General features: G+C 38.7%; 1 protein-coding gene across 1 annotated transcript; it reads left to right on the top strand.

Annotated features, from left to right (window-relative positions):
• Positions 1 to 1,511: 1,511 nt before the first annotated feature.
• rhbdd1 (rhomboid domain containing 1) lies at positions 1,512 to 12,656 on the top strand. Its single transcript, XM_061720453.1, has 8 exons — positions 1,512 to 1,797; positions 4,707 to 4,874; positions 5,837 to 6,116; positions 6,219 to 6,351; positions 8,276 to 8,364; positions 9,260 to 9,343; positions 10,521 to 10,664; positions 11,958 to 12,656. The coding sequence occupies exons 2-8, from the start codon at positions 4,719 to 4,721 to the stop codon at positions 12,062 to 12,064; spliced, it is 993 nt and encodes a 330-aa protein (XP_061576437.1). The 5' UTR covers positions 1,512 to 1,797; positions 4,707 to 4,718; the 3' UTR covers positions 12,065 to 12,656.
• The last annotated feature ends 1,028 nt before the right edge of the window (positions 12,657 to 13,684 follow it).

The following is a 13,684-nucleotide window of genomic DNA, read 5'->3' on the forward strand; positions in this document are numbered from 1 at the left end:
TGGAACCCTTTAATGAAAATACACACCAAGAAAAGACTTGTGTGTGTGTGTGTGTGTGTGTGTGTGTGTGTGTGTGTGTGTGTGTGTGTGTGTGTGTGTGTGTGTGTGTGTGTGTGTGTGTGTGTGTGTGTGTGTGTGTGTGTGTGTGTGTGTGTGTGTGTGTGTGTGTGTGTGTGTGTGTGTGTGCGCGCAGCGCGCGCGCGCGCGCGCGCGCGCGCGCGCGCGTGTATATGCGCGCATATATATAAAATGTACACGCTTTTATTTTGCCGAGAGGAAGTTGTTTCAGCCAATAAGTCTCGGACAGTGACTTTGTCAATTATTTATAAAGGCCGTCCCATTTTGGGTAGAAAGTTGTTTTTATGGCCGAGGTCATGTACATTGCTATCCACAGACATGGATATTTTCAAAAATTATAAGCAAGTTTGGTCAGCTTGAGTGGTACTGACAAGTGAAATTTTGGGCTCTGGCCCATGGACTATATATACGATAGTAGTAAACATGTACAAAATACAGGGCTTTCACGTGACGTCACCAAACGCGGAAGTCGCCATTACGGAGATATACCCCCCACCCCCCCAGACCAAAACAAAGCCAGAGCGTATGAGAGACTGCACATTTCTGCTCCTTCATAAACCGTAATCACAATCCGCGTGGAAAATGGTCAATTATTGCCGTGTGTACGGTTGTACAAATCGGTCTGACCGAGAAAAACACCTGGAGTTTTACAGACTTCCAAAAGTTATCACAAATCAGGGAGATACTTGCCGAAACTTATCAGAAGAAAGGAGACGTCTGTGGCTTGCTGCACTGAAACAGAACTTCAGAATCTTGACAACATTCGTGTTTGTTCTTCACATTTCTTCACATTTTAGGAGGGTCTAAATTGACCCTTACAATCTGTAACCCTGACAGTGTACAAATGGAACCAAACACTGTCAGAGCCTGGTTTAAAAAAATGTGTAATTATAGATTATATAATTCTAGATGCAAAAGATAAGTTGATCTATTAACGACGTTACCTTAGCTTTCACAATGCACCGTTCATGGAGTTGTTGATACATCAACTCTCTCACCCATCCGCACACCATCTGGTTATATGCTTCCAAACCTTTGTAGGCTTTTAGATCCTCAGCTGTGTATGGGCTTGGGGAAAAAATGAGGTAATTCACGATGTCAGGATATTTAATCGTTGGCAGAATAGTCGGGTCATCCGTGGTCCACGTTGTTTGCTCCAGCTCGTACGGATCATGGCCACCTAAAAGGTTTAATTTCTCTTTATACCTCGCCCTTTCTGGAGGACCAAGTCCTTCCCGGTATCTGGTATATTCCCCACGTTTTGCCGAGGTTTTCCGTGGTTTTGACATGGTCAAATTTTACATGTTAGCCGCTTTGTTGTTGTTCAACCTCCAGCCCTCCACAGCCTCCACTCTGCCTGTTTATATTTATGAGCGCCAACTATTCATTCACACCGTGAAGGGAACAGGCACTTGAACGCAACATCATCGTGACGTAGCTCTGTTATTGTCACGTGACCGCTGACGCAACTCTGTAAGTGTTGCAGTAAATGCTGCAGTTTCTGCCAGGAATGATGAAACTCGAGGAAATAAACAAAGCTGACGCGTATCTAAAGTGCTATGGCTAAACTTTAAGTTAATTAGTCCCGGTTTAATCTATTTCAAAGGAACTCTGGTCAGTTAAAAAGCTAAATACGCCATTAATTTCCGGTGTGGGAGCAGCATTAGCTTTAAGAGTCAGAACCAGGAAAGATCTTCCCAACTTCTGACTGGACTGAGAGTAAGTTTACTCCACATGTTTGTTCCTAAAGATTGTATTTAATAACAGTAAAATACGTTTTCGTGCGAAAGAAACTGCATTGAAACCTACTGCTACTTTCATGAACTCTCATCACAGAGTAATCAACCACTGTGCAATAATAAAAATAATACTTTTAAATTGTATAAATGTATATATGTACAGGACTGTCTCAGAAAATTAAAATACTGTGATAAAGTTATTTTTTTCTGTAATGCAATTAAAAAAACTAAAATGTCATACATTCTGGATTCATTACAAATCAACTGAAATATTGCAAGCCTTTTATTATTTTAATATTGCTGATTATGGCTTACAGTTTAAGATTAAGATTCCCAGAATATTCACATTTTTTGAGATAGGATATTTGAGTTTTCTTAAGCTGTAAACCATGATCAGCAATATTAGAATAATAAAAGGCTTGCAATATTTCAGTTGATTTGTAATGAATCCAGAATGTATGACATTTTTGCACAATATTCAAATTTTCTGAGATAGTCCTGTATATATATTAATAAGATCCATTTGTCCATTACTATTTAAATCTGGGTTCAGTGAGCGAAACAACCGAAGACAAATTCCCTGACTGGCATGTTCAAACTTGGCCAATAAAGCTTATTCTATTCTATTCTATTCTATTCTATTCTACTTCTTTTCTTTTTATACCGATTTTTCCCCCATTTTCATCTCCCAGTGCTCCTACCTAAGTAAGATTCTATTCTACTTCTAATCAAATTAAATACCTTTACAGTAAGACATCGCGACTTTTCTGCTATGACGTTTGATCTGCTGTTCGTGGACTAGAGGAATAAAGTAATCCTGGTTTATTATGAGACTCCTGGAGTTTAGAGTTAAAGGAGCGCCAATAAAGTGCTTTGCCCCGACCCACTCATGCCAAGTTATGATTATTTTAGGGATTGTTCTATCTAGTCTTTTACAGGACTGTCTCAGAAAATTAGAATATTGTGATAAAGTCCTTTTATTTTCTGTAATGCAAAAATGTCATACATTCTGGATTCATTACAAACCAACTGAAATATTGCAAGCCTTTTATTATTTTAATATTGCTGATCATGGCTTACAGTTTAAGAAAACTCAAATATCCTATCTCAAAAAATTAGAATAGTCTGGGAATCTTAATCTTAAACTGTAATAATCAGCAATATTAAAATAATAAAAGGCTTGCAAAATTTCAGTTGATTTGTAATGAATCCAGAATGTATGACATTTTAGTTTTTTTAATTGCATTACAGAAAATAAAGAACTTTATCACAATATTCTAATTCTCTGAGACAGTCCTGTAAGCTCAACATTGCTCTGGTAAATGACATGACTAGAGGCCTGAAGTTACTAAGTCAACAACTTCAGTCGTATTTGACTTTAGTAGCAGAAAATGAAGGTTCATCCTTTTTCTATGTCTTCAAAAGATTTTTGAAATTTTTAAAGACTGGCTTTGTGAATAATTATAGCTGAGTATCAACTGCATGGCAGAAATTTACTTAATTCAGGCCCAATATTATTATCTATGACCAACCGTGGGCACATTTCTCACTTTTAGACTGTATTTACTTAAACATGCAAACAAAAGATCTGTGATCCCAGAGAATTAACCTATATTATGTTGAAATACCATCATACCAACATTACATCACTTTATCGACTGAATAAACTCAACTGTATGACATCCATGTGAAGATAAATGCGATTATTTGCCTCCAGAAGTTTTATAATTAGTAAATAGTCCACCTGTGTATTCTCAGTATAAATGCAGCTGCTCTGTGACGGCCTCAGAGGTGTTTCTTGGGCAATATCAGTGAACAAACAGCATCATAAAAAAACCATTGAACACACAGACAAGTTTAACGTAAGACTGGATTATATTTTAAAACCAGGAAGATCATGAGTTTTGAACCAGACTTGCTGTTCAGATTGATTCCCTCTGTGTCTCATCAAAGAGGGGAATGAATGAAGCAACTACTCCACACCTCCATAAACAGTAGACTGGGGTTTTCCGACCTCAACTACTGTCATACTAAGAAATCTATCCCCAGTACTGGAGTTGAGGGAGGATGAGGGGGGATGGCATCCCCCCTGAAATAAAAACAGTCCAAATCATCCCCCCTGTAAAACTGCCATCCCTCCTTTCCATCCCTTATGTCATTTCATCAATGAATGTGGTTTTACTGCTATTTCAACATTTAGAGTCAACACCAGAAAAATAACACCAGAAAAATAACTTATTTGACAATTTTCACCTGTTTCAAGTCAATGTTCACTTGAAATAAGTAGAAAAATCTGCCAGTGGGACAAGATTTATCTTCTCATTACAAGCAAAAAAATCTTGTTCCACTGGCAGATTTTTCTACTTATTTCAAGTGAAAATCTACTTGAAACAGGTGAAAATTGTTGTTTTTTCCAGTGATGAGTCTTGTTTTAAGTGTAATGAGATTTTTTTTACTAAAATGAGACATTTTAACTAGAAATAAGACAAATATTCTTGTTAAGATTGTGAGTTTTTGCAGTGATCCATGTTACTTATCCTGTGAAGGACAGAGTCATATTGATAAGTTCAGAAAACTGTTTTTTATTGTTGTGTTTTGATGTATTTGATGTAAGCCCAGTGGATATTTAAAGCTTACAGAAGGCTGCATTTAACTGCTGCTATGTCATTCCTGCAGTATTTCTGCAGGTGTTTTGATCACTGCTATTATTTGTAATATATTATATTATTTGTAATCGATAAACGTTAAAATCCACCATGCCCCCTGATTTCTTTTTACAACTCGAGTACTGTCTATCCCAGAAAAAGTAATTCTACGGAGATTTTCGTCTGTGACTTGGACAGCCAACCAGAAATGTGTGAAAACAATCCTCCAGTTGTCTCCTTGCAGGTTGTTTTCATCATGCACCGAGGACAGAGGAGGTCCCCCCACATGGGCTTGATGCTCCTGGCCTCCAGCCTGTTCCAGGTGGGTCTGGACAACATCCCCCCCGTCACTCTGGGCGTCCTGGCTCTCAACGCGTACCTGTACCTGTTCCCTGCTGCCCCCCTGCTCAAGGTAGCGCTCTCACGCAGCACACAACACTTTTAGGCAAGGAAGTTTATCTGTATAGCACAATTCAACACAAGGTTGACCGAAAGTGCTTTACATCAACATTAAAAACGTGCAATTATGTAAATATCCGTCTGTTATCTTATTTGTATACCAGTATTTTTTTATTATTATTGTTGTTTATAGTGTGTCATACTGTGTTATTATTATTGTATTATTATTATTTCTATTTCTATTGATGCCTCTTGTTTTGCACTATCCCCTTTGCTGCTGTACACTGCGAATTTCCCCGCTGTGGGACTAATAAAGGAATATCTTATCTTATCTTATCTTAAAAGCAGCAAGACACAAACAGTAAATAACAGATAATGAAATAAAATGATAAGAAAAGAGGTAAAATAATAAAAAGCACAACGTACAAAGACCGGGTCAAATACAGTATTACAAGAGTAATCTGTAACAATTCGTATGGTGAATTAAACCAATTTCACAATTCTATGTCCCAATGCCTGTTTCCAGGTCTTCTTTCACACAACTGACAAGAATTAAGTTTCTATACGGTCAAAACGTACAAAGACCGGGTCGAATACAGTATTACAAAAGTAATCTGTGCCGATTTGTGCGGTGAATCAACCAATTTGACAATTCTACGTCACAATGCCTGTATTCAGGGCTTATATCATAAATAGTGTAACTTTGCGCGGTTTTCAAAAATCACAAGTATTTAATTTAAGAGTACGCTTCAGTAAACAGTAATGTTTTTAGCCCTGATTTAAAGGAGCTGACAGTTTGAGCAGACGTCATGGTTTTATTAACAAATTAAAATGTTCAAAAGGGTCATAACATAGTGGGGTTGAATGTACAAACCACACTTAAATCATGTTGCTGCTCTCAAATCTGAAAATGTGTAAACATTTTTTAAATCGTCGTAGGAAGTGTTAGTAAATGAGGAATGTGTCCGTCTCTAGGCTTGTGTGAGCGTCCAGCAGGCCTACTGGTATAAAGACTGGCGCCGACTGGTGCTGTCCCCCTTCCACCACGTGGACGACTGGCATCTGTACTTCAACATGGTGTCGTTCCTCTGGAAAGGCATGAAGCTGGAGCGCCGGCTGGGGGGAGCCTGGTTCCTCTACCTGCTCTCCGTCCTGTCCCTGCTCACCGGGGTGCTTTACCTGGCGCTGGAGTTTCTGCTGACGGAGCTCACCGACGACCAGTCCTACAGCACGGCGTGTGCCGTCGGCTTCTCAGGTAACAGTGACCTCTACCATAGAACAATCAATTCAACAAAATATGTATTCCATCACTTTTGCACAAATGTTGGCTTTATCAATGGTTTTGATCTGTTTCTAGGCGTCTTGTTCGGTCTGAAGGTGATCAATAACCATTATCACCCTGGAGGTGTGACGCATGTGATGGGGGTTCCTGTGTCTAATCGCTACGCCAGCTGGGCGGAGCTCGTACTGATCCACATCACAGCTCCTGGGTGAGTGACGGAGCGCTGGGATTCTTCATTTAACTCCCTGATATGATCTGGATCAGGGGTCTGCAACCCGAAATGTTGAAAGAGCCATATTGGACCAAAAACACAAAAAACTAATATGTCTAGAGCCGCAAAAAATGAAAAGTCTTGTATAAGCCTTAGAATGAAGGCAACACATGTGGCATGTATCTATATTAGTTATAACTGGAGGAAGATTTTTTTTTCATTATGCACTTCGAGAAACAAGTCAAAATGTCAAAATTAATTTTGAAGTACAATCTTGAGACAAAAGTCGAAATGTTGGGCCGCTCGGTGGCACAGTGGGTTAAGCGGCGGATCATATACTGAGGCTACAGTCCTCCTCCTGCAGCGGTCGCGGGTTCGAATCCAGCCCGTGCACCTTTGCTGCGTGTCTTCCCCGTTCTCTATCTCTACCCCGTTCCAGTCTGCATCTCAATAAAGGGTCTTTAAAAAAAAAAAAAAAGTCGAAATGTTGAGAAAAAAGTCAAAATGTCGTGAAAAAAGTCGAAATTTCGAGAAAAAAGTAGAAATGTCAAGATTAATGTTGAAGTACAATCTTGAGACAAAAGTCGAAATGTTGAGAAAAAAGTCGAAATGTCGTGAAATAAGTCGAAATATTGAGAAAAAAGTTGAAATTTCGAGAAAAAGGAGAAATGTCAAGATTAATGTTGAAGTACAATCTTGAGACAAAAGTCGAAATGTCGAGAAAAAAGTCGAAATGTCAAGATTAATGTTGAAGTACAATCTTGAGACAAAAGTCGAAATGTCGAGAAAAAAGTTGAAATGTTGACAAAAAAGTCAAAACTTTGAGAAAAAAGCCGAAATTTTAAAAAGGAAAGGAAAAAGTAAGAAAAAAAAGAAAAAAAGGGAAAAAAGGAAAAAAAATAGAAAAAAAGAAGAAAGAAAAGGAAAAAAGAAGAAAAAGGGGAAAAAAGGTCAAACATTTTTTAAAAAGCTCCAGGAGCCACTAGGCCGGCGCTGATTGCTCTGGAGCCGCGGGTTGCCGACCCCTGATCTGGATGGACCTTTTTGACCTTTTAAAGTATTTTCTGAAGACTGCAAAGGAACATCTCGTACAGTGTCTTTTAAACGCCGGAGAATTTCTTCGATGAATAAAATATCATGATAATTGTTAAGTTAGGTGGGTTTTCTTTTATTTTCTCTCTCTCTTTTTAGCACCATTGACATATTTTTTTTCTTTGAATCAAAAAAGAGTACGACTATCTGTGTTTGACGACAGCTATTTTGTATTTTGTATAACTTTGTTTTAGTTTTGGTTTCGTTTTTGTTTGTTTGTTGTTTTTTTTAAATTACGTTTATTGGAAAGTGTTTTTTTTTTAATTGTGTAATTTGTTTTTGTTTTTTTTTATTATTACATTAATTGAAATTTGATTTCTTAGGAAAAAGGGACAGATAAAATAAGCTTAGTCTTCTTTCTGTTCCCTTTCATTCAAAGAAAGAGATTTGTTGTAATTATATTGAACTGTTTTGTTTTTCTTTTCATGAATAAAATAAAGAATAAAGGTAAGAAAAGAAAAAAAGAGGCAGAATTTATGTGCAGCGTTTACACGAGAATCAAAAATTGTAAAACTCTCCAGATGATAAAGACGCCGGACAGATGGATCTTCTTACAGCCTTCGGCCTCCTCATCCTCCTAAAGACCAACAAAATCTCCCTGTTAAACATTTAATACTCTTCCCGGTTTTAAAGGGGAACTGTCCAGTTAAGTGGTTTGATCCAGCCTTAACTAACGGACCCGTCTCCCTCTCGCTCCCTTTATTAGACGCGTTGGTGCTGTAGACGTTCAGACGTGCCGGTCGTCTGTGATGAGGCTGCTAAGACGAAAACCTCCACCAGATGGAAGCGTTTGATTGTATTGATGGTTAATTGTGCTCTGCCTCCTCAGAACCTCCTTCGTTGGTCACCTGGCAGGAATCCTGGTGGGTCTGCTCTACACGGCCGGACCGCTGAAGACGGCCATGAAGAAATGTGCAGGTACGCTGCTGCTTGAAATATGAAGAATAACATTTGCTTCATGTCACTTATGGGCAGTACTCGAGTTGTAAAAAGAAATCAGGGGGGATGGTGGATTTTATCCTATGGGGACAGATAATTTGTGCTGATTACAAATAATATAATATATTACAAATAATAGCACTGACCAAAACAGCTGCAGAAATACTGCAGGAATGACATAGCAGCAGTTAAATGCAGCCTTCTGTAAGCTTAAATATCCACTGGGCTTACATCAAATACATCAAAACACAACAATAAAAAACACTTTTCTGAACTTATCAATATGACTCTGTCCTTCACAGGATAAGTAAAATGGATCACTGCAAAAACTCACAATCTTAACAAGAATATTTGTCTTATTTCTAGTTAAAATGTCTCATTTTAGTAAAAAAAATCTCATTACACTTAAAACAAGACTCATCACTGGAAAAAACAACAATTTTCACCTGTTTCAAGTAGATTTTCACTTGAAATAAGTAGAAAAATCTGCCAGTGGAACAAGATTTTTTTGCTTGTTATGAGAAAGATAAATCTTGTCCCAATGGCAGATTTTCAAGTGAAAATATACTTGAAACAGGTGAAAATTGTCAAATAAGTTATTTTTCTGGTGTTATTTTTCTGGTGATGACTCTAAATGTTGAAATAGCAGTAAAACCACATTCATTGATGAAATGACATAAGGGATGGAAAGGAGGGATGGCAGTTTTACAGGGGGGATGATTTGGACCGTTTTTATTTCAGGGGGGATGCTATCCCCCCTCATCCCCCCTCAACTCCAGTACTGCTTATGGGACTGATAGCAGCTCTTGCAAAGATCTCCAGATTACTGCATGCACGTAGGTGCTAAAACGTTTGATGTGTGTATTTCCTCCAGAGTTGGTGTCCTCCAGCGGATTCAGCTCGCGTCTCGGTGGCTCCTTCAGCTCCTTCAGCTCCTTCAGCTCCTCGGGCTCCTCAGGTATCAGGACGCTGCAGCAGAGCAGAGCTCCTCCCAGCAGGAACTAGGGTTCACTTAGGGTTCAGCTGCAGCTCTGGCTGCTCCGTACTCGCTTCAGCCTTTCAGCTGGTAAAACGCTGATGCGTGAAGAGTTTGTGTTCTGGAGCCTGAAAGAAGGATGCAGCACTTCACTGAGCTGCACAGGTTCTTCCATCAGCAGCAAAACAAACACCATTCTGATAATTACTCACATTAACTGCACTGCTGCTGCAAGAACCAGGTTCTCCCACTTAAAAAGATGAGAGAGGCCTGTCATTTTCATCACAGGGATATCTCAACTATGAAACCTACCTCATACTGCTGCACCTTTCACTTTTTTTTAAATTGTATACAGGACTGTCTCAGAAAATTAGAATATTGTGATAAAGTCCTTTATTTTCTGTAATGCAATTAAAAAACAAAAAAAAAAAAAAGTCATACATTCTGGATTCATTACAAATCAACTGAAATATTGCAAGCCTTTTATTATTTTAATATTGCTAATTATGGTTTACAGTTTAAGATTGAGATTCCCAGAATATTCACATTTTTTGAGATAGGATATTTGAGTTTTCTTAAGCTGTAAGCCATGATCAGCAATATTAAAATAATAAAAGGCTTGCAATATTTCAGTTGATTTGTAATGAATCCAGAATGTATGACATTTTTGCATTACAGAAAATAAAGGACTTTATCACAATATTCTAATTTTCTGAGACAGTCCTGTATATATGTTAATAAGAGCTGTCATTTGCCTATTGCCTATTAACTGTACAGTGAGCGAAAATAACCGAGTCAAATTCCCTGTCTTGTTTGACCTGACTTGAGCAAATAAACATGATGCTGATTCTGATTCTGATGAGAGACGATGAAGAAAAAAAAAAAAATCACATTGTCGGATTTTTAAAGAATGTATGTGCAAATTATAGTGGAAAATAAGTATTTGGTCAAACTCAATACTTTGTTATATACCCTTTGTTGGCAATTGGTGGCTGAGTAAATACTTTTTTGCCCCACTGTTCATAACTCAGCTGTGAAGGTTTTCAGTGGCTGAGTGCTGCTGGGAGGATGAAAATGGGGAAATCTACGGACATTCTCAAGTACGTTGTTGATTTTTGTGTATTTTAAAAGACTAAAGTCTCATCTTCTGCATGTGCAGGATACCGGGGCACCGAGAGAGACCACTCTGGGAACTTTCAGCACTCGCCGGACTACACCCGAGCCCACACGGCTCCTTACACGGGCGGGCTGACGGAGGACGAGCAGCTGCAGGCAGCCATCAGAAACAGCCTGAACGACAGAGGTGAGGGAGGACGAGTGTGTGGATGAGTGGAAGCTGCTGCTGCTGGAGCCTTCACACGTCTGAATCCTCTCTAGGACAACCAGAGGTGTCAAGTAACGAAGTACAAATACTTCGTTACCTTACTTAAGTAGAAATTTTGGTTATCTATACTTCACTGGAGTAATTATTTTTCAGACGACTTTTTACTTTTATTCCTTACATTTTCACGCAATTATCTGTACTTTTTACTCCTTACATTTTAAAAACAGCCTCGTTACTCTATTTCATTTCAGCCTTTAAAAATAACTATCCAGTTAAATTGCTCCATCCGGATAGAGTGAATTTGGTTGTGGTTGTTTCAGATGTTCTTGTCCAGTTTTGTTCTTACATCCGTTCCCTCAGATTCCTGCAACTAAACTTGGATGTACATTCCAATAAAGGTTAGGATAAATGATAACATGCCTCTGAAGTTTGACTTTTTGCACCATTACCATACTTATAGGCAACTACCGTATTGGCCCGAATATAAGACGACCCTGATTATAAGACGACCCCCTCTTTTTCAAGACTCAAGTTTGAAAAAATACTTTTTTGTGTGCAGACAAGATTAAACAAAAAAAAAGACATCTGAAACAAATGATTATAACAATATTCAAGAGAAAACGCATGTTATTTTGCCTCATTCAAATCATCATCTTGAAGTTTGCATCATAACTTCTCCTCAGCTGCCAGTTTACCTGCCGAACTTCCACCCACTTTTCTCGTTTCTCCATCTTCTGTTATCTCTTCTCTTATTTTCTTATCTTTTCTTTCTTAGCGCTATTTTTTATTTTTCTTCTTCGTGACAGGAGTTCGCTTTGGCCTGGGGAGTTAAGTTCAGCATTCGCTTTAAAGATATCTGGCGTTGTGAATGGGTATAACGTCTAGACCCCGAATGTAAGACGACCCCCACTTTTTCAGTCTTATTCAATGCAGAAAACACTGTCTTATATTCGGGCCAATACGGTAGTCATCATATCTCCTGCTCTCTGAAACACATGTTAATGCTCAATAGTACACATATATGGTTCTTTAATATATTTACATTATACTAAGATGCATTCATTTTCAATGGCTTTTGTCCTTAATGGCTTTTTTCCCCCTTACATTACTTTTACTTTTATACTTTAAGTAGTTTTGAAACCAGTACTTTTATACTTTTACTTGAGTAAAAAACTTGAGTTGATACTTCAACTTCTACAGGAGTATTTTTAAACTCTAGTATCTATACTTCTACCTGAGTAATGAATGTGAATACTTTTGACACCTCTCTAGGACAAGCGCAGCAGAGAGGAGCTCCTCCTCCGTACGGGTTCCACCTCCCCGACGACGCCAGCGCTGAGGAGATCCGCCAGAGGAGGCTGAGGAGGTTCGACAGCTGAGCTGCACCGTCAGAACTCCACAAGCTTCCCGACACGTTTCACCGCTCTTTTATTCTCCTTCTCATCCCCCTGGAGCTCCGAGTGTCGTCCTAAACATGTGCCGGCGTCATGGATGTAATCGTTTTACTCTGATCTCCTGAAACTGTGAATGGAAAACTGTCTGAATGAGGAAGTACAGACCGGACGGGGGTAAGGACTCCGACCCCCAGAAGCCTTCACTTCGCTTACCAAACCAAAGAAGACAACGTTAATAAAATCTGCAGGAGAACTTAAGAATGAGTGTGTTGCTACCAGGACGTCCTCCGCTTTCATCCCGCTGTTCAAAGTCCTGGCTGAATTTCTGAGTTATTATTTTACTTTTCTCTTCATCAGATGACTAAAACCTGATGCTGCATCGTGCCAAACTGCCATCCGATACTAGTCGTCTGAACTTTATACCGATGTTTGTTAAAACGTGGATATCTTTCATGAAAACAGAGTACTGTGTAACAGATTTATACTATTTGTAATAAATATTCTTCTACTCTCAGATTTACTGGTCATGCCGCCGTTATTAAGACTCAGAAAAGCTGTCTTTGCTCTCTCCTCTTCCAGCAGCCCAGACGTCGCAGCATCCTGCATTTCCTCCAGAAACTCATCAAAGCAGAGTTACAAGTCAGATGAATAAAAGTAGTTTTGCTTTTTCTTGCTGCTCTGATTCCCTGAAGCCTCAGTTCTGTTCAAAAAGTAGGACGTCTTAAATTAGAGCAAGAAGTCCTACGAGCTGCTCATCACTAACGCAGACGTGTTCGCTGGAACTCAGACTCCCCGAGACGCCGGGCAGAGAGGAGGGGGAATGTAAATGTTTGTTTTTTAAATACATTTATGGAATTACTCTGTGTCTCTTTGTATTGATTATTCTATTACTTAATACATATAGAACAACTACAAATGCAAATCAGAACAACATGATCGATTTCACTAGTTATTTTACACTGCAAAAACTCAAAATCTTAACAAGAATATTTGTCTTATTTCTAGTAAAAATGTCTAATTTTTAGTCAAAAAAAATCTCATTACATTTAAGACAAGACTCAAAAACAACCATTTTCACCTGTTTCAAGTAGATTTTCACTTAAAATAAGTGGAAAAATCTGCCAGTGGAACAAGATAAATCTTGTCCCACTGGCAGATTTTTCTACTTATTTCAAGTGAAAATTTACTTGAAACAGGTGAAAATGGTCAAATAAGTTATTTTTCTGGTGATGACTCTTGTTTTAAGTGTAATGAGATTTTTTGACTAAAAATGAGACATTTTAACTAGAAATAAGACAAATATTCCTGGTAAGATTTTGAGTTTTTGCAGTGAGCGAGACTGCATTTGAAAAAGTTCCAATTTTCTTGACCACACAGATCAGCTACATAGACTTCTGTGATGAGTATTTGCTGGACGTGTTGATTGATACTCTAGTTAAGTTCTGTGACTCGTAACCTTGCCATACCTTAGCTTTGACTGAATTGACATCACTGGGGTGGCGTATTCGAGCCCCGGTTCCAGCATCAGACGGTCTGACAGCTCTCGTATTTAGATGTGCATCCTACCGAGGGAGAGTGGGGGGGCTCAGCGAGACACAGTGGGGG

Source organism: Cololabis saira, chromosome 4 (genome assembly GCF_033807715.1).
Source record: "Cololabis saira isolate AMF1-May2022 chromosome 4, fColSai1.1, whole genome shotgun sequence".
Lineage (NCBI taxonomy): Eukaryota > Metazoa > Chordata > Actinopteri > Beloniformes > Belonidae > Cololabis > Cololabis saira.

Coding starts and splice junctions, on each gene's coding strand:
- rhbdd1 (XM_061720453.1), top strand. CDS start 4,719: ATGCACCGAGGACAGAGGAGGTCCCCCCACATGGGCTTGATGCTCCTG. Junction 9,344..10,520: donor CAGCTCCTCGGGCTCCTCAG/GTATCAGGACGC, acceptor CTGCATGTGCAG/GATACCGGGGCACCGAGAGA. Junction 10,665..11,957: donor AAACAGCCTGAACGACAGAG/GTGAGGGAGGAC, acceptor ACACCTCTCTAG/GACAAGCGCAGCAGAGAGGA.